At 40.2% G+C, this 27,190-nt stretch overlaps 1 protein-coding gene across 13 annotated transcripts in view; it reads left to right on the plus strand.

The window, feature by feature from the left end:
* Positions 1-27,190, plus strand: part of heph (polypyrimidine tract-binding protein 1 heph) — a 365,110-nt gene that overhangs the window by 226,128 nt on the left and 111,792 nt on the right. For 12 of the 13 annotated variants that reach the window (XM_067358872.1, XM_067358873.1, XM_012377733.2 and 9 more), the window contains one exon: positions 23,497-23,601. In XM_067358872.1, coding sequence (XP_067214973.1) covers positions 23,497-23,601 — 105 coding nt within the window. Of the gene's footprint in view, positions 1-15,432; positions 15,594-23,496; positions 23,602-27,190 lie in introns of those variants that run through there. The other variant, XM_012377731.2, reaches the window with a different exon arrangement.

Consider the following 27,190-nt stretch of genomic DNA (forward strand, 5'->3'; position numbering starts at 1 on the left):
TCTTTTTTTTTTTTCCTGGTAATACGAGGTCGTGGAAAGAGAAAAATTTAGCATCTCGCGCCCGTCATTTTCCTTCGCTGATTTATGCAAAGAAGAATATCCGATCTGATATTTTATCTTCCCATCGTATGCATTTATTTTTTACAGCAAGGATTATACGAAAAAATTAATATTTCAATCACAGAAAAACAATTAAAAATAATTGCACATGTGTAAAAAAAAAAAAACGTTGTAAAAACTTGAATTGAATTATTCCGCGTGAAAGAGATAAGTTATCTTTACAGCACTATATTTCGGGTTTACGCACGATCGCAATTATGTGAATTTCCTGAAAATTTTCGTTCGAGCTTCACAATGCGACGTCGGCGTGATTTAACGTAGCAAACAGAAACGCGTCTCGGTTTGAAGCGGTCTATCGATAGGCAGCGGCAACGCGCTACCTCCCGACTGACGATCTGTTTCGTCAACAGCACTGACGTGTCACTGTATTGGCAATGAACGTTCCGTCGGGGACCGGCCGAAATGCGTTTAACGCAGATCAAAACAACCGCGCTCAATCGCTGAGGTTAACATTTATATTGCGGCCGTCCTCCGATTAACACTCGAACGTTTTCATTTGCTCTGTGGAAATTCCGGCTAATGTATTATCACCAGTGGCGCACATAATTTCCGAATTGAAGGTTTATTTCACGCGAAATAGTTTCACCGACCTTTCACACCCGATATTTTTATAATGCTTTCACAAGCTAGTTTTTTTTTTTTTTTTTGAACGTACTGCAAATCGTATACAACTTGCGTCGCACAGATCTCGAATGCGGCGAGATAATCATACCCGCTGCAATTATTCGCAGTCTCTCACCCCTTTTTTCCGCCACCTTTTCGTCTTCGCAGTTCGTCCAATCCTTTTGACCTCGCGAGTAATTGCACCCCGGAGAGGCGCGCGAGCGTGGCCGGCGAAAAATTTAAATTGTCCGTCTGACTACCGCCTTAAATTGCCGCCGCCGGTCTCTTTTCGCCTGTCTTTCATCCATCTTGCTGTCATCCTGAAATTTATCTGCACCCGTGCTACGTGCAACCGTGCGGTTTTCCGGGATGAGAGAAAACGGACCAAGAGGCGGGTGGCCCGAGGGAAAATTATATCGCCGTAAAAATTGAGCCTGGCACGGGGGACGTGTAATGCGCGCATGCGAGTCTCGGCGTGCCTGTGTGAAGTTACCAAAAAGGAACAAGAGGATGGCCATGTTTTGCATTCTTAACATTGTATCCTTGAAGGCACGTCTTTTCCGCGATAGGTTAAGTGTTGTAGACGTGTTCATCGAGATTCACAACTAAATGATTGATCATCGAGACGATTCACGCACAATCGATTTCGCGAGTCGATGCAAAAGCGAATTAGCAGATAGAAATTTGTCATAATCTTGTCAACACTTGATACCGCGAACGATTAATAAAAATTCTTGCGATTTGCAATCGTTTCCATTGCCTAATGAATCAATTATTGCGCAAGGACATTTCGATATGATTGTGAAATACAACATCCGACAGAATCGGTTAGAGATTCTCATGAGTGCATTTCTGTGTACCGGGTGAAATGTTCGGTAAAACGAAATGTCGTGTCGGATGTCGTTTCCGCGATGCACTGGATATTGCGTATCAAACTTGACGTTGTTTCAATGAAGCGGAAACTGCGTTTCCAAGTTGTCGCGGCAAACTCTAAACGCGCTTCACTTTTATCATATGAATGATAAAGACCGTACCCTCCGGCATTAACCCGAAGATAGTCCCGTCACGAAAAATCACATCCCGTGGCTTGCAACTGAGCGAAACGTAATACTGAAGGGATTTTGTAAAGAAAAATTTAAACTTTAGTATTCAATTTTTATTTAGTTTTTCCGTTTTAAAAAAAGGATCTATATTTTTTTATTTTTCTATACAATAAATCATCAACATTCGAATTATCTGGTTCGAAGACCTGTTTTTACCGGACACTGAACCGTATCAACGCTAAGTTGGACGTGCAAGAAACGATTCAATTAACGGTGGAATTAGCGTGACCGACGAAAAGATATACGAGCATAGATGGAAAGACCGTAAAAAAGAAACGCAGAGTTTTGTACATCGGGGCGAGAAACGTCGTGCAAGTTTCACAACTCGACGCGCACAGATGCCGCTCTCAAAAAACTCACCAAATAAATTTTGCCGAGGCAGTCGTATGTGTAACTGTCGTGGAGATAAAAAAAGCACGGATAGGAAATGTAAGAGAAGAGCCGGTGGAAATGCCTTTGCATATTTTTAATATATTTTTAATATATTTTCTCTTTTTGTAATCGATATTGTTTCCTGCAGTAAATTTGGCGAAAAACACAAATAATTACGTGAACTTAATTATATTCGAACAAAATTATTAAATTAAAATGTGGAATTAAATTAAAAAATGTGGAATTTTTAAAATTTAATTTCTAAAAAGTTTCAGTAACCGAAACATGTTATCGCTATAATAATTGATTAGATAGATTTTCAATTGTTTTCGATTCGACGCAGAATTCACTGCGTTCGCGAGCGACGTCATTCTGCTAGTGCCAAATTGCATCGTCAATATTTAATGATCAACCGGGGAATCGATACTACTTCGCGATGAAACGTTGGAAACGACTCGCTTATCGGCGCTACTGCTATCGAAATAACCACTTTCATAACGCATGTGATGTCGGTGAAATAACAAGATATCAGGCTAAGAATAACGAGATAAAGGGCTAAGAATAAGCTAGATTCTTTTCATTGCTCGCTCGAGGTCGGTCGAGAATATCTCTTACGTATCGTAGAATGACCGCTTGCAAAGCGAATTCAGTCGATCCGTAGTACTTTGTAGGGAGTTATCGACGCTCGGGTGACTTTATTAATTGATACATCTATTAGCGGCTTTATTCAAGCATATTCCGACTCCAGTGGGTCGAATTAATTAATCAATTATTGTGAAAATTATCAGGCTCATCGGTCCGTAATGTTCTCATATGTCCGCGTTCTTTGATCGAGATATATTTTCGAGCACCACTTTTATGCGCCGCAAATTGCTGCACCATAGTTTTCGCGTTAATAATTTCGATAAAATAAAGCCACTAATTACCACACCAAGTAGATTGTGTCGACATTGTATCGAGTATCGTTAATTATATTTTATATACTTGATATCTAAAACTGATAGCAAAATATCTTACAATCTATATTGCATATATGCATTGTATTGGCGAAATCAAGGTATGGGGATTGTAAACATTATTTAGTACATCAATATTTACCGATAATAATTTTCCAACACTTAGTTCCATACATTGTTATTTAAAAGCGTTAGCCTCCTCATCAATCCGTTGGAGATTTTCCGCTTGCGAGCTAATTTATATAAAGGTCAGCGCGACGTTTTCGACGCACTAAATTCACGAGACACGAACGAGACAAGATCTCGTCCTGCGATTGAATCGATTCACGATAGGCGTCCTGATTAAATTCGGATCGAACGAACTGCCGGATTAAACTCGTGGCATCGTCGCGCTTCGACTCACGTGAATTCAGCTTCCTCTTGCGAAGAAAGGTGCACTTTTTAATCTACCACGCTCGCTTGAAGAAATTGCGTTAACTCCATTCTGCGTGATTCTTCTCTATTGGATATTTTCTTAGACGGAATAACACGATAGCTTGCTCTAAAAATAATGCGTTCTTGCTAGTTTTTTAACTTTGTTATTATCGGTATTTCAATATTTCGATGGTTCTATGGAATTGGAATATTTATTCGATTACAGCCTTCGATAATGAAGCATTATATTGTTAAATGCATCTTTATTTTATGGAAACTTTTTTTATCGAGAAATAATTTTAGTTATATCGCAATTTACGCAACCTCGTTAAAAATGATGCCTCTTTAATATTTCAGCTGACAAAAGAACATGAACTTCTACATATGAATTGCTTCTGTTGTTTTTTTATATCTATGCATCTATCGAAAAGCGACTCTCTTCATCTTTTCAGAGATGCTGCAAACTGTACAAAAGGTGAAATAATAATAATGACAAGCACAAGAAACGGAAAATATTTAAATTCACAACGACGATGAAAGGTATATTATTATAGAAATGTTATATTAATCCAGTTGTAATGAGACTATATTGATTTTGGAAACTAGGTTAACTGCGGCACGAATAAAGATCATATGGTTTCGTCGATTTCTTGCCATGATATTTCCGTCGCGATATTACTGTCGCGTCCTAATTAAGCCAACGTGTACGCTTCTCATCGTGATTTTATTACTACTTGGAATTCCTCGCGTAAAACAACACGATCTTCAGCGATCTTTAGATTATTCGCAAAATAATCGCACGATGTAACATATTAATATAGAAATAGTGTAAAGTTGAGAAATTTTAAAAATCGTAAAATATTTTATTCTTCGAATTTTATTGACATAACAAACCCCTCGCGAAATGTCTCATCGTGATACAACAGGCATCGACGTCGTATTCACACTGACATTTTGTCATTTCATTCTCGAGGAACACAGGGACGCAAAAACGATACATGTTTGATACGGTTAAAAGCAGATCTCTCACGAGATCGACTTTCGTTCCACGCGAATGACCCGCGACCTTCCGTATCCGCGGCCGAGCGCGGTCGGTCGCAATCGCCTGCAATATTAATTCGACTGCTCTCAGATGGGGTGAAAATTCGATACCACTTACCTACTCTAAGCAACTCCGCTCGCCACTGACTCTCCAGTCAGTGTCTAACGTTGCACATACGCAGTTCACCAAACAAAAGCGAATTTTACACACAAAAATTATATACAATTGCAATTGAGTGAAAGGAGGATATTTCGAAATAAACGCTCTTTGCTATTTTGTCGGCGTATTGCGATAAAAGGCGTTCTTGAATGGAAACCGTTGAGCGGCATCGCGACTCTAATTAATCCTCGCATAAATATGTGCAATTGTTTGCTCATTCTTTAATCAACTGCTCGAGCATAGCTGGCGGATGCTTGTTGATCAGAACACTCTGTATACTCCGTCGTGGTAACGCCACGACGACGGGCATTACGTCGTACTCGGAATGTATTGCTAGGAGGGAATATTCAATGGTCTGGTCAGGTAAATATTGGATGAGCTCGCGCGACGACGGGCGCGCCGACGTTTTCGTTCTTCGAATATACATATATCCCGATGCCTTTCGCGCCGGACCCGGCGCAACGTCTCGTTCAATATTTTTTCGCGGATAGACGCGACGAAATTCAGCGACGGGAGGTTGGAGAATCCTCGCTTCGGCACACCGGGAAAGTGTGTTTGCAATTTTATGTTCGGGAAACGCGAGAACGTTCCGCAGGCAAACTCGGGGAAAATACGATGCACGTAATATTGCACGAATGTGTAAAACTCGAAACGATAAACTGACACGGAGTTCGAATCCCGCTCGCGCACGAATTAGAACAAAGTTTTCACGACAACAACACGCGAACATTCACGGTGAACGTAAATATTCGCAATAAAGAGTAGCGTTGAACAAAAATGAACAAGGTGTTAAAAAATCACCGGACGATTAAGTTTATTTACCGAACGTGGGCGGAGCCGACTTGCTCCGTGCTAATGTCGCACGAACGACCACGTAATCTTCCATGATTGAAAGATTAGGGGAACGCGAAGCGCGATGATTTTCTCATCGACTCCGAACCGTCGTGACGAGAGAGACGGCGAAGACTTATCGGTAACGAGAAGAGAATGATCTACCTGGTGTCTTCTTTCTAGTCGCCGCTCGACGGCTGCCGAGAAAAATTGCGTTGAGATTGTTTGCCTCGAGTTGCGTGGATTTTAATCTCGCCCGCGTCAGATTTTCACCTGCAACACGAATTGGAATAGTTCTTATCTAAGCATCGTAATAACGCTGTCTGAAAATTTTGTACAATACTGAAACTACTTGCTTTAGCAACCGCGATCGCGCACCGTCGACGTCCACAATCGAGCGCGATTCTCATATCCGCCGAAAACAACGTGTCTTTCACGTCGACATGAATTATCCAGCACTTTCATTAATTTCCCGAATATGCAAACAGATCCCCGACACGTTGGATCCTTCTCTTGGGTGTCAATGCAATTTCCGGGCATGGGGTGAATGATGGACAGCGCAACGTGTGTTTTCCCGATATTTCGCCGAAAAACGATTAAGGATCAGAGCGCTTTTTCGCGCATTTAAATTAATCATGGACGAGGGAATCTCTTTCTCTCTCTTTTTCTCTTTCTCATCCACCTCTCTTTCGAATCCCGAGGCGATTCCGATCCGCGACGGGAGAAACGGGTGAGGGTGAAGTGGGAGCTGGGGGAGAGGAAACACGGGGGTCAGAGGACCACGCGTATATACAACGCAAGTGGATGGATGGCGAGTGGGTATTCGGGTGGATGGGGTAGTCCGCATAAATATGGAAATTTCGTAAATCAAGTTAGTTGGCAAAGTGTCGTCGAGTTTTTTAGGGAGATAGAGAGCAACGTTATTTCTCAATTTTCTACCACACCGGTTTTTTTTTTTTTTTTTTTTCCGCTCTCCTACGCTATAGCTATTGCGCGAAAGGCGCAGTCCCGGCGATTCGGCGGGCAATTAACCGTCGGTTTATACTGTACGTCAGCCGGCAATTGTGTGTGCCTTTCCTTCTCACACGGGCTAATTAATTTATAAAGAATGCTTGTCTGCACCGCGTTATTATTCTTCGTAATGACCATGTGAAAGTTGTGAAATTGTTGACACAATATAAAGAATAGATTCATCAAATTACTTCCTTCGGAGCGTTAAATTCCACCGCAATTCCATTCACTGTAGCGCCATAAATTTTGTGTAGCCTAATCGTATTGTATAAAAATTTTCTTGTTTAAGTTTTTGACACATTAGGGATGTACAAACACCGATAATTAAAAAACTTGGCTGCTTAAAAAACATAGCTTTTTCATCTTGAACACAGAAAGTGTAAAGTGCGGCTGTTTGCAAAAAAACGAGTTTATATTCAAATGTTTTCACATCTTCCACACGTGCACGCATGCGATTATTAGTGCTAAAAGATCGATTTTTCTGACACATTGGATGCTGCGGTATACTTTCGACTGCAATAGCGAACGATGGGTATTAAGTGTGATATTTCATTCTTTTCGTAGCACATTTTTTACACTTTCTTGTTCAAAATGAAGAGTTATGCTATTATGGGACAAAAAGCGCTCTTTTCTTTCGTGGAACTTTTAAAAATTAAACCATAGTTCTCAATAATTTATGAATTTCTACGAAATGATATGCTGGCTTCACGCACACTACATGGCTGCAGTTAATTTCGAAAGTGGATGGTATTGGGTTAATCCGCGACCGGGCCGAGCTCGCAACAGCACCGGTTTAACCGCCGGGACTACATTTGCCGATTTAAGCCGCTGCTTAAATATTAGTTCAAGCGCGGTGGCGGCTGTGGCTGCGGCTTCCGACGCTCCGCGGATAATCGCCGTGCCTTCAGTGTCGTTTCCAGATGACCAGCGTGTGCGTGAATATGCTCTCAAAACAGTGGCACATTCAATGCGGATTAAAAGATTTAGAGAATAATCGAGAGCTTGAAATGAAAACATGGTTAAACGCGAAAAAGTGGAGAAAAAAGAAGCGACAAAAAAAATGCGTACTAAGTCCAAGAAACGTTATTCAGCTGAAAATCATTAATTTCGCGAAAAGCGGATAAACCATATTTTCAAAACTTTTTATTTAAACGTTTTTATGTCCACGTTTTTTCGATTTGTCCTCCAATTTCTTGAAAAGGTTAAATCGACGTATTTAATCGTGGAAGAACATTTCGACTAATGTGTCCAATTGAATTTGGTTTGCTCGCCACTTGACATCGCACACGGATCTTTCGCAAAAACGAGAATAATCGCAGACGGACAAGGGAAAACGGTCGTTTTACCTCGACGTTGTAATTGAATCCCGTTTTAATTCCGCGATCGATTAAATAATAAAGCGCTATCCTTTGCGAGCGCCGAGGAATCCGTAATCCAATCTTGCCGCCAGAAATTCGAGATCATAGGGAACAGTGTAACCCGGGAACTACCGTGTGCTCGTCACGGGTCATCGGGAGAGCGAGATGGATAGATGGAAAGAAATACAGTGGGAAGAAAGCACAACACGGCAATGACATCGGAACAGGACGGGAAAAGGAATCGAATTAAAATCCAATTGTCTTCGGTTGCAGCTTCGTAGCTCACGCGACGCCATTGATTTGATTTCGGGGCGAAAAGGGCGGACGAATTCAGGCGGTGGGGGGGGGGGGAGGGAAGGGAGAAGGGCCCCACGGCGGATTCGGACACCATTGAAAACGGCACCCGAGAGGGATTTTCCGTCGCGCAAGCTGCCACTCGTTCTTTGCGGTATTTCATCTCGTGTATTTACGTATTTCATCTCTCGTCTGCGTGTGTTCGCTTTCTCGTGACACACGGACGCACCGTGGGACATTCGAATTTGATTTACGCCCCGCTCGATGCTCGTATGTCCTCGCTGCGCTTCGAATCTCCGCCGAGTCCCTGGAATTTTTGAAAAATAATATGCACCGACGTGCGATACAAATTTCGGGAATGCTACGGGGAAATCTGCGCATAGTTGCAGTTATTATGATTTATCTATTGATTTCTGGTCTTAAAACGCTTACAGAAATCTCTCGTGAATGCTAGAAATTGTTGTTAAATTATTGAAAAGGGATAAATCGTAAAAATTATCTACGCTTAAAAAGAAGAAACTTACAATTGAATTTTTGTTTTACGCTCTGTCCTACTGAACGTCGCAGAACTCACTTTCTTAGATTCGCCGAGTCGCATTCAATGTGCAATTTATTCAGATTGTTAACTCATACTTTCGGAATTTGCTACTTTCTGAAATATTTTCATCGACGTATCGTTACATGCAGTTTCTACTCTCAGAAACTTTTCCCAACTGCTGAACTGGAATTTGTTCTAGTTGAATATTCAGGGGGATACTTATTAACTGCCTACTAAATAACTGAGTCATTCGTTCTTATTTTATTTTTTTTCGTTACTTTATGCTCGAAGTTATCGTTCGTCCGTTTAATTTTTTATTTCATCTGGAATAAGATTGAATAAAAATGATAAATATATTTACGTAGTAATATGAAAAATTTATGGTAATATTTTATTGAGAGATTCTATTTTGGAGGGTCAAAAAATAGGTGATTTTTAGGAATTATTTTTAAGAACATAAAGAGATATCGAAGTGCGGTTTTTTATGAAATATATTATAGTTTGCTTTAATAAAAAATTATTATATATATAATTTTAATAAATTTTTATAAACAAATTGACGTGCAAGTTGTCTATAAGATGGCGCTGTTCCGCGGAAGTAGTCAATTGGTGGGCGTGATAACTCCGTAACTATTAATCTGAAACAAAAAAAAAAAAACGAAAGATATTCTTAATCCTGAATTCGCGACTCTTGTGTCTTAGCGATTTTAATTACATAAGATTACAAGATTAAAAACAGATCTCTCGCCGTAATGAATATTTTCGAAGATCACATAATAAGTTTTATTACATAGTTTTTAAAACTATCCATTAAAGCACAAAATAAATAAATTAACTAATAAATTAATTCCTTCCAATTTCACACCTAAAAGACGCATTAAAACGATACGACGATTTATTTCGTACGATTGATCATCAGATCACGATTCAATGCGAGTTTCACAATTGCATTATGTGAGTTTAAAACCGATCTGAAGTACGAATGAGTTTTACATCACTTTTGCACTTTTTGCACTGCAAATGTTGAGTTAAAAATGGAAAGAAAATAAATTATGACATAATTATGTGCCGGATCAATAATTATGTCCTCGAATGTCTTTCAATTTCTCTGTCAATATATTAATACTAGCAAACGTTTGTTTTTACTTCAATGTAAACTTACAGCACAGTTTTCTTTCACGCGGTTTAGCAACATGCGTATTAATATTTCTGTTATCGTTGCGTATTGCTTTCGACATTTTTCTATAATTTTTGTTCACTTTTTACGCTGTGGCAACACAAAAAGAACTGAGCTTTTGTTAAAAACTTTAACAATTAAAATAGAAGAACACGAACTTTTTTCAAGGGCAAACTCATATGACAATAGAATATATATATATATATATATATATTACCCCTATTTACTGCAGATCGATTTGAATCTGTCGAAAGGAGGTTTTTAACTCGTTTAACGAAGCGATTTTATATTTGCATTCCGAGCGCACGAATTTTGCCTCTACACCTCGTTCCATTTAATAGCGTTTAACTTCGAGAATTTTTTAAATTTCAAAAAATCCTTTTTACACACATTTTAGATATATAGAGGATTCAGAAAATGCAAAAAATCAATTCTTTTACTTCCAAAATAGAATCTCTCTTTTCACGAAGAAGAAAAAAACAATTTATTACGTAAAAATAATTTATACGTATTAATAAATGATATGGATCGGACAACTTTAAAACCACTCTTTACAATTTAACGTAATTTGAGTCCAGTGAATATGACTCCCATTTGTACCGTGTTTTACATTTGAAGGTTCTTTTTTTTTTTTTTTTTTTTTTAATCGTGCCTTAATTGTCTCACCACAGTCGCAATCTGCGGCGGACTTAACTGGGGCGTAAATTATCTGCCCTTCCGACGAGTGAAGAAAAGCGTGCTTTATTATTGTCGGCCACGACCGCTCGCATTCGCAAGAGCCCGCCAACCGTTATCGTTTGCCGCGATGTGCCCGTTCGAACGAACTGGGAAAAGGAATCGTTTTGGATTCAACGCGATGAATGATTAAAATCAAATTCCGCAGCTCGGAAGTCGGGGAAACGCTCTGACATAGTTAGGAACTCCCGACTGAGAGAAAACTGGTCGGACTCTTCCGAGTCGTCCAATGGAATTACTTAACTTATCCATCCATCGTTCGGTAGGGGGAGGGGAGGAAAGAAGAACGAGGGTGGATAGTCCGCTGGAAGCGGGGTGGATGGTCTATCGGGGGACTACTACGGTCGCAGTTACAACGTTTGTTGATCGTTAAGTCTGGAAATCCGATTTGCTCGATCTCAAGGAAGCTCGCCGGCGAATCACCGCCCTCGACAAATTTCTCGCTGACGCTAGTTTCCTTGGTATCAAATAAAAATTCGATACTCTCGATCTTCAATTACCACAATAAAATTTAACGCGTGACGGCCGAGTCGATTTAATCGCAACAAATAAGTGGCATTGCGTTTTATTGAAAACAGATTGAAAAGTATTAGCATCGAGTCTATTTCTCATTCACTTATCTTTCTATTTTGACCAACGATTGCGAAATATGTATTTACTAACAATTTCTCTCCTTTCTTTCAGAATCATTGAAGATATATTGAAAATTGCACAGATAATGAAACGCGATTTGAACAATTGAAGTCTAGAAATTTGTTCGTGTAAATTCGACTCGCACGTTTAAATACCCATTATTGACGTATCGCGCTGGCGCGAAATCTCGAATAAACCTACTTGCGCTCGGAAGGCAACGGCGAGTTTCTCAAGACGGTGAAATTTTCGCATGGCCGCCATGCTACTAACACGGTTCAACTTCCCTTCTGTATCCCGAGCGATCTATCCAAGATTACTTCGCAAACTTCAGGAAATAACCGGCGTAGCTACGTGCGCGCCTGGCGAGTATGGGACGAAAATAGATTCGCCCGCGCAAATGTGTACGTTGCATCACGAGCCGATGGATAAAGGATTGTTTTTAATTACGGATCTTCGCTCTCCCGTCTATCCTCGATTTTTTTGTCGTCGCGCCACTGCGCGGAAAAAGTTTCGCAACGATACTCTCGTTCTCTGCGCTCTTCCCTTCTGACGAAGTTGGAAAAGTATCGAAGTTCGAACGACCATCTGTTGATCTCCACAATCGTTAGCCGAAGATAAAATGGTTCGCGTCGGGTCGCGGGAGATAAAGCGGGAAACGTGTCCCAGGATTAAATGGAAATGTCTGTTGTCCCTCGAGATAGTAGATAATGAATGAATTTCGAACTTATTCGAATGTACGTAGCGAAATGATAATTTTTTTTTTCCCCGTGTAAAATCAATTTACAATTAATTGAAAATTTTGTCATGCGTATTTACACATCACTTTTTTGGTTTATGAAATTACTGTTTATCCGATTTTAAACAATTCTAAATATTTATGTTAGCAAAAATGCTTGAATGAGAATTGAATAAGAATTTATGATAGATAGTTCTCCATGGCTTTTTATCCACGTAAACTTATTTGTTTGCATCAAATTATGCAAAAAATGGCAACGTGCGTCAAGTCTAAGGGCCAATAAGCGCGCGGCAGAAATTGCGTCGTCGCCGGAATTTCGGAAAGGAGCTTACCATGACGGATTCTCTCGTCACGCTCGTCTTGTGAGGTGCGTCGAAAAATCCGAAATTCAGATGTAGCCCGTCGTGTCGCATGGGTGCGTCGCATTCTCGGCTCGAAAAAGCAAGGAAAACCAACCGGAGGATGAGGAGGGTTGCTTCGCGTTTGCGGGGGTCGAGTCGCGAACGGAGAATGGCAGGCGTGGCCCGAAAACTTTTGATAACACTTGCAAATTGCTTTCGAAAATAGAATAACAATCCAATTTCGTCGCTCGCGGCGGTCGACTGAAGCTGCCGGCTCTCGGCGAGGCTGCGAAGGGGTAGATTTGAGGGAGGACGAATTCGATGTATGCACTCGAGCAGGGGCTGAACGCGATGAATCGACAGACCCGACAGACAGTTCTCGAAGACCTCGAAATTGAAATGATGTTAACGTTTTAACTACCGAGGAATGTTTTAACGCCTGGCTAGTTTCAACAATGTATCCTGTCGAGAATTGTTTGGACAAAAGTGGACGCAGCTAGAATAACTTGTTCCAATAAAAATTGATTTTAATATAATGTTAATATTGATCGATTATTTTAAGCAGTTTTTTTTTTTTTACGAAGTTGTACTATTCGAAATTATTAGGTTTTTTTTCAACAATTTTTATTTAGAATATATTTTACAATAGAGATGTAAATACTAATTCATGGTTAATTTTTGTTCGTCTCTCGTATGGTCACTGCTAGTCTGTCGACGATGAAATAATCTAAAGAAATTGTCCTTAAAAGGCATCATGTTAGAGATGACATTCTGAAACGAGGTGAGTTCAGACAAGAGAGTTGAATGGCCAAGAAAAGACGAAAATCGCCTTCGTGAAACGTGCTAGCGACGGCAATCTTCGCCGCTTTCCGGACAATCGGGTGACGTCCCTTCCGCTTCCGGAATCCATCCGTCGTTTCTGCCGATATAATTGCCGTTATATATCCCGAGGAAAATGGTCTAAATGGTCGTTTTATCATCGATCGACCGGCCCTCGCTTTTGTCGCATTGACGAAAAATGCGCGATTAATATGACAACTTTTCTCTTTTGCTTACGTCATTTTCGCGAACAACTCGCGAATTTTGAAATTCACGTTTATAATTTATATTTCAGTAGTTTTTAATTTTAATTAAACTTTTTTTACTAAAAATACAAATAATTAATTTTTAATATAATTGTTCTTGTTTTTATAAATATTCTTCTTTTCTTTTCATAGTTAAAATTAATTTACTGAAATTTTTGTTTGTGTGTGTACAAAAAACGAATAAACTAGGTTTATTTCTTTTGGAACGTTTCGGAATTTAAGTGTGCTCTAGAGATCACGCTTATATTGTTTAAGATTAAACGCATTTGAAGAATAGCTCCTCGAGAAACGAGCTTCTCTCTTGTGTTTGTTCTTGCTTAACGATCAACCTGTAAACCAGTTTTTACGATCAAGCCAGCAACATTGGATGTAAAAGCATTATTTTACAAGTTGTAGAATCCGCTGTATTCGCTGTATTACCAATTTGAGTTCTTTCAACAACTTCATCTATTGTTGTAGAGGTTCCATCTTTTATTGTTTCTGCTCTGGAAAAAAGGAGTTTTTTTTTTTTTAGAAGAGGAAAAGGAGTTTTTTTGCTTTAAAAGTATCGTCTGTGAAATATTTCTCGCTATTATTGTAAGAAGACTATTCAAGGTATTCTTTTATGGACTTGAATATATAAAAGTATGTAGGAAATTTTTGCAATCAAATAAAAAGAGAGGATAACAAAGAGTTAAGAGGGAAAATGGAACATTATCGCCGAGATCGATCGAGCGCATCTCTCCGAGCAATTAAGAGACCCTTCGTTAATCATTGGGTAATTATTCCTTCGTTTTATCCTTTCGTTATGTCGTTTGAATCGTGCTCTTCTCCGATATTAACTTCAAACATTCTTCAAACATTATTTGCCAATGATTTCTAATCAGTAATTTTCCAACTGATTGTGAGCAAAATTAAAAATGAAAAAGTCTACCACGAGATATAATTCTTTCAGAATTTGTATTATGTTTGTTAAGTATAATTTAATTGAACTAATTAAAATTTTGGAAATATATAAAAGATGTAATTATTATATACGTGTATATTAATATTTTGAATAATCGATATTGCTATTGAGATTTAAAGGAGATTTAAAAATTTATTAATAAATTTACGCGCGTGTTTTTTTTTCCTGGAAGATATTTTACTTATAAATTACATGCGTTATTAAAAGATACTTTATTTTAGCTAAATATCTCGTAAATTTTCCTAAGATTCTATCACATTTCGAAGGTATCAAAATCGGCTCGTCGGTGAATTCGCATTTTCAACGTGAAAGTGAAATATCGAGACCAATAGCGACGCGCTTTTGTAGTAGAATCGAGATATCTTGCGCATGAATAGCGGAGCATATCTCAAAGGATCGGCGAGAGGAGTGATACTTTAAATTTCATCTGCGCCACGTTCGACCTTAATCGCATCCGGCCGACTAAATTTCCCATCCAGTTTCTCCCGTGGGACCGTTTTCCGCGGACTTCCTCGCAATGGAATTATAAAGGCGATCGCGAGCTCTCTCACGAAAAATCCAACAAATTGTATCATCCACGGCAGCATAATAATACCATAACGACTCCTGTGCATCTGGCGTAATATTCGATCTTCCGTCTATTAAGCCGATATTGCCGTATCGAGTGAAGCATATATATGGGGGATTTTAGTGGTTTCTTACTGCTAATTTGTTTTTATTTTCGATTCTCTTGCATGTTCGTGAAGCAGGCAAATATTGGATGCGTTCAGAAAACACAACAGTCGCACAACACTATGTTCTGTCAACACTCGACGTTGATTTGTTGGCTCTAAAAGATCTGATAGAATACTCCATTGGCGATGAGCGCCCACACAACCGTTGTGTTTTCTGAACGCAACCATTGGAACGGTGATCGGAATATGAAGAGAATCATAACAAGGAAGGAAGTATAAGTATATAAACACATTTTTCGTCAGTATAGAACTGAACTTCGTCGGTGTCGTACGCGTTTCTCTGTTTACGTACGTTTGTGTGATTTAATTTTGATTGACGATTTAACCGATTGCTTAATAATGTTACGATTACTGAAAAAGATTATAGAAATATTGAAAATCGAAAAGAGGCAAAGAAAAGTGAAGGTAAAAATATGTAAGAAATGTGCTAATACCGTTTAGAAAGTGAATTCAAATATTAAAGCGTAAAATATGGAAATTTCGGTCGCTGGGAAAATTGATTATTTATCTTCGGTTCTCAGTTCGTAGTTAATGCGAACGACACACAAGAAAATATTAACACTCATATCATCCACGAAATTTTCTTCAGAAAAATTTCCAAGAGATTCAGTTTGCTTTTACAGTTTATCCGATTCACACCTGCTTTCGAAAGTCTTGCTACTTTCTAGTCGATAGCCCAGTTTTCGAGCTGAGAAAACTTTGTATTTCGGTTGGCTTTTTGGTCGAACTCTTCAGTTTTCGACACTCTTCGCCAATCGGCGATCCACGCTTTCGAAACTCGCGAAACGCAATCCCTTTCGAGAAGTGCTCCCGCTGTCACGCTCTTCGTACTTTTCTCCTCGATTCGAAACCACACCCTGACAGAACGGATATTATTTTTGCGTCGCTACCCTCTCTCATTGTTTCACGTCGCCGTCGGTCCGCTTAAGCTTTTTAGCCCGCACGAAGAACTCTTAAGTACCTCTTGAAAAACCGTCGGTAAGTCTACTTTCTTCCGCGATTATGGCTTATTAAGCTCCGTGCCTTTATTAGGCGAGTCTCTCTTTTGTTTCCTAAAGATTTCAAGATAATCGCCCGTAACGGCGACTTCTCTTCCGATCGTCTTCTATCGACGTAGCGTTTTTACCGTCACTCTATTTATTTCACTTGAAGCAGTCGCTCGATTAAGAGAAATTATTTTATGTCTTCCAAAAGTCAGCCTATTATCATCTCAATTTGTCTTTTATAAAAAAATCTCTTATGATAAAATTCTGATGCGTCTCCAAATTTATTTCGAAAGAGTTGTTTATTCGCACTCTGGCGAAGTTAATATCAACCATGTCGCTGCTGCTATTGTCATGTTGTTATTTGAATCCTGGTATATTACTCTTCTCATATTTCTTACGCCGAGGGTGTCCAAAATATACAAGATTCACGTTTTTTCTCACTCACTCACATGCGCATATATATGTACACATATGCGCGCGCGTGCGAAAGTAGTTCTCTGAACATAAATTACAATATGCAGGATTTAAATGGTGAGCTCTTTACGTACCCTTCGTCCTTATCTCGTTCTGTGTTCCCGCAGGATGTAGCTGAAAAGCAAGGATGGTGATATCCGAGGTCGCCGGTTGCTGCTGTGCTTTTCTCCTGCGTATTTTTTAAGAATACGTTATTCTGAAATTCATGAAGCCGAACGACGTGATCGTGATAAAAACACGAAGCGTGAGGGAAGTCCTTGAGAGAATCTCATCTCGTGTATAAACACGCGAGATCGAAAGCTTTTCTGAGATTATACTTCGAAATCAAAAATTCCAAATTACAACAATGTCCTGCAATAAATATTGGATCGAGCAAATATTGGCGATTTGAAGATAAAGCTTGAAATATTACTTCTCGAAAAATTGAAATCCCGCAACTAATAATTGCAACACTCTATATTTCGCGCAATTTTCGCAGTGTCGTTTTCATAAGTGAAAAAAATTTTTAAATCAGCATTGCGTGAATAGATTTATTATTGAAACTGCAGAGGATGCGCTCTCTGAATTATTTACTCAGCTCCTGAGTTCTTTTTCACCGCAAAGTTGCGCTCGTCGAAACTTAATTTACTCCGCGGAACACAGTCGGCAAATTTTCCGCGTGCGTCTCCCATCTTGTGTTTGGTTTTCGGGAAAGTTGCACTTGTACGTCAGACGGGAGACACACACAGACACACGCGCGTTTCGGCTTTGCTCTTCCGCGAAGATGCTCGCGCGTATTTCGTAGGCAGTTTGGCCGGGGCATTATTTTGAAATTCATGAGGTCGAATGGCGTAACCGCGTAAGGGCGAAGTTTAGGGTAGGAGCGGGGGTGGTTGCAGAGGGGGGGGGGGGGGATGGCGAAGTGGCCCGGTTGAAGTAACTTTTGTCGAGTACGAACGGCGGCGAGAAGAGGACGGAAGAGGACCCGGGGTGAAAAAAGGGCGCCGCGACGCCTCGTCGGTAAACACATTCGCTATTTTGCATGCGCCGGCGGAAAGTGCGCCGTCGATATTTGAATATCCGCCCGTTCCCGGAATTAAATATAATCGGGAGAAGTCATTTTTATGTCGGACGACGGAACAGAGCTGCGAAACGCGACAGGTGCCCGCCGCTGGCGTCGTTTCTGCCAGACTACTCTAAGGATTTTATTATTGCAGAAGCTGAATTCGCTCAAAGGTACAGTTACAGTCGCGGTTATCCTTCCGATGTTAGAGAATTATCTCTGCATTATTTAATGGCGAGGAGTCCTTCAGCGAGCCATCCTTATTTCATACGCCTTTATTGATCGTCAATTTTACAGGACAGAACATTTCAAGCTTTATTATCGCACTTTGGAGAAAAAAAAAAAAAAAAACTCCGAGAACCTTCCTTGAAGCGATTAATACTGGGCTTGAAAGACGAGCCACTCGTAAATTATCAGCCCGTCAGACTTCCATGCCTCGCGTTGTTCTAATCGAATATTCACGCTAAGGCGAAAAACATGATTAACGGAGAAAAATATAATACTTTATTAATAAAAACAGAAATATTACGACCGCAACTTTTTCACGCGACGTGTTTTTGATGCTGGCGCATTCGTCGATCTATCAATTTTATGCCTGCAGATCGATAAGAGCGCAGCCGGCAGGCTTCTATCGAGCGTAAGATGCAAATGAAACCTCCTAGCTGCGCGCACTAATTAGGGCGAAATTCTCGCGTCGACTTCATTAGTGGATAGATATACGACCGCGCGGAAGGAAACACCACTAATGACGATAGTCACAGCCGTATGGTAGCGTACTGATAGCGTCGATCGCTGCCATTATATACACGTCGAACTTTTCAATACGACCTCGTTCATGAACATCAGATTAACCGTTCCGTTCGTTAAGTTCAGCAAATTTTCACTCGGGCGCAAGAATGAGGGCTTGCATAATGCGATGTCCTAGAACCACCCGCGTTTCTTTCATCCGAGCTTTTCTTCGATCGATCAATTTTTTCCTCTATGTCGATTTTTTCTCAATGTCGAGGTAGCAGGTTTTTCTACTATAAGCGATTAAAACCGAAGGGTTCTTTGCGAACAAAATTGCTAAAGGATAAAAAAACTTTATTCTGTAATTAATTTCAAATAAAAGTTTCTCGACATAGACATTTTATATAGCAAGCGACAAATCGAATTTGCGAAGATGTTTGTCGATAATTCTTGATTTACGAATAATCCGATCTGGACGTAGATAAATCGCAAAAAGGATGCATTTCGGGTGATTATCTCAGTCGATAATCTGGTTTACCGTCTATCGTTTGACTGTACGAAATTTCAACGCGATCCACGAAACACGAAGACGCGATCCACTTTCCACAGCTCTTTGTATGTTTCGAATATCGGATCCTCTCTGTTCGCGGTTCAATGACGCCGAAACACGGCAATTGTAGTCGAAGCGTTTCACTCTAACGAGCGGCTTTAATTTCTGCCCTCTTTCCGCATCATTTGCTGTAGAGGAGAGTTTCGACATGAATCACTACCCGACGTGAAACTTCCGCTCGCTCGTCGAATTATACGGTTTGTAGATGAATCGTGATGTAAGTCGTATAAAGGCGCTTCTTATTAATCTTAATATAAATTGATTAATTTCGTCTATCATTTCTATTTTTTTCTTGCGTATTTCTATTTTTGATACGAGGAGGAGACTTTTAGCGAAATTAAGAAAATTACGAGGAAACAAATATTCCTTGTAGACACATGTGTGTTTGAAGTTGATTAATAATTTCTACGGTTTTTTAAATATTTATTCCTATTACTTATTTAATTATACAGTCTTGTCTTTCGCGAGTATTAATTTATCAAGCATGACAGTTTGTTGTTTCTTCGCTACTTCCAATAATTTTCAACATGTCAACGAAACGAACAGACATTTATCATATAGGCACCCTTTATTTAGTACTCAGCCCACATCGTGTAACGATGTCTCGCGGCCGCAGATGCGCGGTGTCAATCAAGCGCTGATAACTTTATACGCTATTAATAACGATTTCTTACGGTTGTCAATTGCGGAAGAAGGGAAACTTGATTGCGTGATGCGCATGTGGAAGTGAAGATAAAAGTGGACAATATCCAGAATAGGATTTGCGCATAATCCCATCCATAAACCGAAATGATCTAACTCCTCTCGATCTTGAAATCTTCGTAATCTCTCGACTGAAGTTTCGCCCGGTTGTGTAAGGATGTTGTGTCCAGAAGACATCCATCTCGAAAGGCAATAATCCCACATCCTCTCTCCGACCAGCCCTTTACCCAGCAGCCTATCACCACGGCTATCCTCGGCCAATATTATTTTAGTGACGCTACGTCGCGTGTTCCTTCCGCCGTTCGTCGTCGCCGTCGTCGACGTGCGAGATGACCGGCGAGAAAATTGACCTACCTACGGATAGGCAATCGCCTGCTCGTAAGTGGCGAGAGAGCGTGCTAGGAAATAACGGAATCGCGTCTGAAATTGCTTCCGGTAACAACTTTGACATTTAAATTTTGGTCGAAAATTGCGCTTTTAAGCCCGATCTTTCACAACATCGCTTATTTTTCCTGTACTTTTTCAGCGCGATTCAATACACGCGTGTCTGGTGTTTATTCATCCGACAGTCACTGATCTTATAAGCGCAACGGAGTGTGTCGCGAGATTTCTCGTGATTCTTATCGAGTCCATAACCGGCACATGAGATTGATTCATCCGGGGCGAAGCTCCATCCGTTTCTCGACGAGATATCTCGCACGACGTCCCGACTCCGTCGGACGATCCTGAGACAATTCCGTGCGGGTCGTCGAGCACGTAAAACGCTAGCGTGCTGTTCACCGGGTCGCGCGCGGGAGATCGGTCTCTCAGCGGAAACGGGAGGGATGAAAAAACGAAAGGAAAACAGCGGGTGAGACAGCGTTATGGAAGGAAGAGCGAACGGGGGGAGAGGCTGCTTCCTGGATCTGAGATCTCGAGGGCTCGAGGATCGGAGAGAAAACAATGTGCGATCCGCCGGGTTGATAGAGGAGATGGGAAGAGGATGGGCGTGTCGGTGTTTGGCTCTCCGAGAGATGGAGAATTGAAAGATGAAAACAGAGGAGAGAAAGAAAACGGAGTCCATGACAGGTGTGGAGGGGGATTTTGCGGGGCTCCGAAGCGAAAGGGGGATGGCTGGACTATAATCCATACGTCCGCGGGAAATAAATAATACACGAGCACGGGGATCGGGTGGTCAGCTCTGCCGGATGTTGGTCAGGGGATGAATCCTCGTATCCCCCATATCCGAGGAAAATACGGAATCCGAGTCCCTTTCCGTGGTTCGTCCCCGCCCACTCTCTTCCGTTTTCTCTCCCTTTCTCTCTCTCTGTGCGATCGCTGAGAGATAGGCGATTCCCGAGAGCTTCTTCTGGTCTTTGAACAATATTCCATCTAATAGCGCGTATTCGATGTACCAAGGATGTTCGCGGTGTACTTTCGCAAGATAAATTGCGTGCGAGATGTGCGTCGTCGTGAAAAACGCGTCCTTCTAATTGCACTCGCGGAGTTGTCTTTCAACTTTATTTACCTTCCAAGTTAAACGTAAACACTTTGCAATTCGCCGCCGTGTTCTATATGGGCTGGACGAGTGAGTGTATATAATGTACATTTAAGTGTAATATTTTCATTTTGCTTCCGTTCCTCGTACTTTGCGCGATACTGCCTCGAGTGGAAAACTTCATTAAATTGGAAAAGGTAACATTTTCGTTAAATTAAAAAAAGTAACAAGTAATCTCCGCTCTTTCGTAAAACGAAGAAGCAGAGATTACTTATTACTTTTTTCAACTTTTTTTTAATTTATGCGCAAAAATTGCAAATTATAGCGCAAAGATCTTTGATGTAAGTTTTTTTTTTTTTTTTTGTAAAATTGCAAAAATTATATTTGTAAATAGAAGAATAGAGCAACATTTGTTTGTTTTCGAAGATAGACGTGGAAATGTACAAGCATTATGTATTCTGTAATTGTGATGTATTGTGAAAGGAAAGAATTTCTTGCAAAATAATGAAGTTAGAGGTTACTCCTGTGTTCTTTGTTGCCCGATAACCCAAGGATGGCCGCGGGACAAATCCGCAAGACGCATCCCTGCGGCTCATTTCCTTCCGCTACGTCCAGTCGTCTTTTCCCCCTTTGATCTCGCATTCCGTCTCGACGTCGGCCGCCGAAGTTCCCGGTGGTTTTCCTTACGAGTTATGAATTATCTCTCGTGCATTCGTTCATGCGAACGCTGTCGCAGTGAAGGATCTCGCTGTCAAAGCTCGTCTGCAGATTTAACGGGGCGGGTCCGACCGCTATTGCATAATGCAACCTGTAATTCGTGAATAAATGCAGCGACGATGTAGCGGACCCGATAAATATTTCGTTAAGCGCTACGCGATGCATACGACGCTTTTTCGACGTTGACTGTTGTCAGCGAGGAAGTCGCGACTGTATAATGAATATAGCATAGGAGAGTCGTAATCGTGAAAGGACGAATTCGTATGATTATAAATATAAGTATAATTATAAGAATCTACCTTTTATTCATTATTAGACACTGGAATTTTGTACTATAAAGTTGGTAGCAATTTGCATTTTCTTTACGTCTATAATGCATTAAAATTTTATATTTTAAACAAAGAAATGGTCTAGAATCAAGTTAATCAGTTGATATTGAAAAGTTGATTATTATAAAGAAATGTTTCAAATTTTTCTATAAATTTAATAATTTTTCTAATTGCCAATATTTGTTGATAATTACGTGGATATAATTATTAATGTAAGGATCATTGAATTGAATATGATAAAACGTAAATTTTTAATTTTACTTTAATTAATTCAAATAATTTTCTCTATATTCTAGTTTTTTAAAAAAGAGGAAAACAATATATAAAAAATATTTAAAAATAGCTACTATTTTTGCTACGGATAAATTATTCTTTATACCGTACAGAATATCGATTCAATAATGTAATGTAGGCGAATTATTCATGTGCATCACTAAAGCAAATCTGAGCATTGCTTGATTAAACTTACAGCCGATTATTCCGAAACATTGTAAATAGAATTTTCGTTACAACCACTTGCCTCTGCAAATATTTATTTTATACCAAAGGCCAATTAATAATCCCATGAAATAAATTGAAAGAAATTATTCGCGTAAGATAATTCGCAAAGGACCGAAGAATTATGGGGATTAATTATTAATATCTCACGAGAGAAGCTCTTTCGCTCGAGTGACCGCAGCGTTTTTCCGCTTCTGAGAGACTCCGTTAAGCATTTAGGTTCAGACTGTCGCGTTAAAAGCATCTTTTAGCGGTACACTGCTGTATGCTTCTGATCCGTTTCTTTTGACGCCACGTCCGAGATTTATCAGCGCTCTAAGGACGAAGCATCGAATGGATTTCGCCGTGGATTCAGCAAGGAATGTTTCTTTCCGCTTCTTAAGTAATCGAGAGATACTCGGCGCGATAATTTATTTCAATTCCTTTCAGAGCTTCGGGGATAAAATGGAATGGACGACGCGATTAGTGCACGCGAAATACAAAACTATCCGGTTTGATGTTATTTTGTAAATTACTGCAATATCTTACGGTTTGTAATATTATCGTTCCTGCTTCGAAAATATGTAATTAATAATGAAGATTGTCGTGGTGTAGATTTATGCGAAGGCGCGTGACGTTGGCAGTAATTCTGGATTACATTATTGCTTAGAACCGTGAAATATGCGTCACGGCAAGTAGAATTTATTGAGGAGTCGTTGTATAAAGGGGTTATTTATATCTCACGAATGTGTTCTATTGTTTCAGAGGGGTAGCGACGAGCTTCTGTCGCAAAGCGGGGCAGTCAGCAATGGTGCTTCAATGAGTCCTCAACCACATCACGCAGCCGACAACAACAATGACGCTAAGAAAGTAAGTGCTTTTAATTAAATAAGATACGGCGGACCCGATACAGTCGCCGCCGGTAACGAACTTAGAGTTTTATAAAGTTCAACAATAGGGGCTCTTGGCGAAGGTAGCTGAAAAGTTCCACCACTAGAGAACGATTATTATTTAATTTATAGCTACACAGTGTGACAATTTCGAAATAATTAGAAATACGTTCTTAGAGAGAAACTCGTGAACACGTATCGCCGAAAAAAAATCTCTCTTTGATTTCAACGGCCATGTTAATTCACGACGGAATAAAATACAAGGAATGTCGATAACTTTCTTTTCGCTCCGTCCATTTTGCCGACGGCGGAACGGTCGTGCGGAGAGCTTTTTGGAAAAGCTCTCTTTTTTTTTTTTTTTTATTCCTTCCAGCTGCCTCGGCGAATCGACCGCAACCGGAACACGCAACGAACCATAAATCATTGCATACCAAAGAGAAATTCGTATGCAGTGACCTCGATTAAAATGCGTCTATTGAAATCTAATCGGTCGTTTTCGCATTTCCCGAAGAGTTCTCGCGTTCCTTCCGGTCTTCCCGTCGTGACGAGCATACGGTATATCAAAGAGACAGGGATTATTTTTTTTCTCGGACAAGTCGACTAACGCTGAATCGTTGTACGCTGAAATTTTTGACGTACCGAGGGAAAAATTCCGTCGGACAAGCGCGCCGCCGATGGGAAACTTAATTTTTCACGTAGTTATAATCTTCCGCGCGTAACGGCACGTGTCAACGAGAGATATGACAAATATTAATTAGCCTCGTGTGTGTCGTGAGATAATCGACGGCCGATGGACGATGAGAAATTATCGACGTGTAACTCTGCAAGAAAAATTAATTCCCGTCGCAACCCTTGCTTCTCGCTTCGAGCCAATGAAAATTGCAGCGGGAGAGAGAGAGAATGGCCATCCGGTAGCCTGACAATTATTAATCGATCTACTTACGGGATCAGTATAAAAGTATAGATTATTTTGCGAATGCCATTAAGCATTCTATTTACGTCTCGTTGAAATTAATAGTCAGCGGTAAACTTTATTCGACATGATACAAAGAGCGTTCCCTTATAAATCTTTTGCAGGTGAAACATTTTTCTCAATGCCGCGTACGAAATTATCCTATTGGGATTTTAATCAAACAGGACCACGCTACTAATGGCATTCGGAACAAAAAAAGGAAAGAAAATTAATTCCAGTGTCTTTGGAAATTTTTTTAGAATTTCTAGAGATTAAAAAAGGTTTACACCTCAGAAGTTAAAAGAATAAAAGACTAACATTTGTTTTCACGAGAGGGGCAAAAAAACGCGACGTAAGATACGACCTTTTAGCGAGGTAACGTACCTTAATTAATATTTTGCGCGCGCTACAGAGGCGACAGCCGTTTACGGTATAAGCTTTGCCACAGTGAAGAGGGCGGGCAACACTTTTCTCGCGCACCTGCTCTCGTCACGTATGCTCGACGTCGTCGTCACACGTCGTTTCGACGAGGACGCGAAAAAATGGTGGAATTTCCGACGACGCAAACGACGTCAACGACGATGGCGGCGGCGGCGGCGATGCCTGTGTGTCCTGAAAACCGCACAGGATGCGGGCGTGTCTCGGATCACTCGGTTGCACGTGCAACCGTACTGGATATACCGAAAGTTCGACCTCGTTCCTCGGCGTCGTTAATCATTTTCATACAGCTACAAACAGAAGCAACTGTGGATGCGATATGTAAAGCTGCTCACGCTGCTTTCATTTTCCGTGGAATTTTACCGAAATTCCTGTTTAACTAAATCCACGAGTTTGCGTCATCTAAAAAATGTCGATACGGTTTGATTAATAGTTCGGTAGAATGTGGCCACCGGTTTCCCCGTATTTTAATCTGAAACGTAATAACGATATTCTTCAAAACCCGAGTTATCTTTTGGCACGTATTTTTATAAATTACAAAAAGACGATTTAGCATGTGGTATAAATCGACCGATCGTGCGGTAACATATGCGCGTTATATCTCACAACTTCTGTCATTTTTCATCGTGACAAACAATGTCATTTAAAAATGTCAAGATGATCTTAATAGCATCGTTAAAATAACTGTCCGAGTGAAGCTATTTTTACCAGCCAGTTCAAATTTGATTATAGCTGAATAAGTCTAAAATATATTATTTTCCGCCGCAAAACATATATTAGTGATACTGAATCAATTGTACGGAATTATTGCCGATTATCCATTATAAATATTAACTTTCAAACCGCTTTTAAACATATTTCATATTATTCGTTCGTAGAAATTATATGTTAATTAAATTGTATACAAACATAATCATTCGCTGGGTAACTAGAGCTCGCGCATCTTTCTGTTTGTCATAAAATTGCAAACAACGATTATTTTATGGAACATTCGCGGAAATGAAAATATTCACGCTATCGTATCTGATATTTTTTTACAGCGCGTTGCAAATATCTCGGCAACAGTACGAACGCATTACGATAGCACGGGATGTAACGCGAAACCCTCGTGTCTATCAGTTATCGTTAATATTCAGTGTTTTCGCGGATGACCGTATGTTTTCGTGAATGTTTACACGACGCGTGGAGAACGGAGAGAGCGATGGATTCGGTGACAAAGCCGAGCTTTCCGTTGTCACCTTTTACTTTGAAAACGTATACGTTCTATCTTGTTGACGGTCTCGCACGACGTGGAAAAACCCCTGGAAAATTATTAGTCATACACGTATACTTTGCGCCATCTGAAATCGCAATATTTACGCAGCGTGCAAAAAATATCGCGAAGAATATCGCAGAAGAGCCACGGCAGAACCTTATTAAAATATTGTACTTGCAAAGGTAACGAGACAAAAGAAATATTGGAAGGAAATATTAAAAAAATATAGTTTGCGCGATAACAAAAACATACTTTAATTACGTATTCGATTTGCGTAATAATAATGCAAAGCGCGACGAATCTCACACTATATTGCAAATAATTCGACCTTCTTCGTAAGTAAGACGACAGAAGTATTTTTTTTTTGTTAACATGTTCATATCATTTTATATATCAAAGATTGAAATTACAATTTGTCGGCTCATTTCCTAAACATTACCGAACAGCGTTTCGGTTGTAGAATTCTTGGCCAGAGCAATTTCGCTCCGACCCGCGATACATTTTTCGGGACGATTCTGCCATAACACATACATTTTTACTTAATATAAATTGGTGTTCGGAAAAAAAGTCTAGAGGGTGCTATTCATCAGTGAGGAAATCGAACTTTCGCTACCCGTCTTTGCCACGAAATCTGTTAAGAGCAAGAAAAGTCGATTTCTTCGGCAACGGTGGCGAGGGGAATGCGATTCGTTTGGAGAAACAACGTACGGTGCGTCTTCCGACAACGACGAGGGAGTGAGAGGGATGTTTTCATCTTTCTTTCTTCTCGCAAGCACTAGCCGACGTAGATTATCCGCTCGCTATCATTGCGAGCATGCGATACAGCAGGTGTTCTTTCCCTTTAACGTCCCTCTTTTTCTTTCTCATTATTTCTTTTTCTTCCCCCCCCCCCCTCACTCTTCCTCTTTCAACGGCGTTTTGATT

The sequence above is a fragment of the Linepithema humile genome, chromosome 7 (genome assembly GCF_040581485.1).
Source record: "Linepithema humile isolate Giens D197 chromosome 7, Lhum_UNIL_v1.0, whole genome shotgun sequence".
In the NCBI taxonomy this organism is placed as follows: Eukaryota; Metazoa; Arthropoda; class Insecta; order Hymenoptera; family Formicidae; genus Linepithema; species Linepithema humile.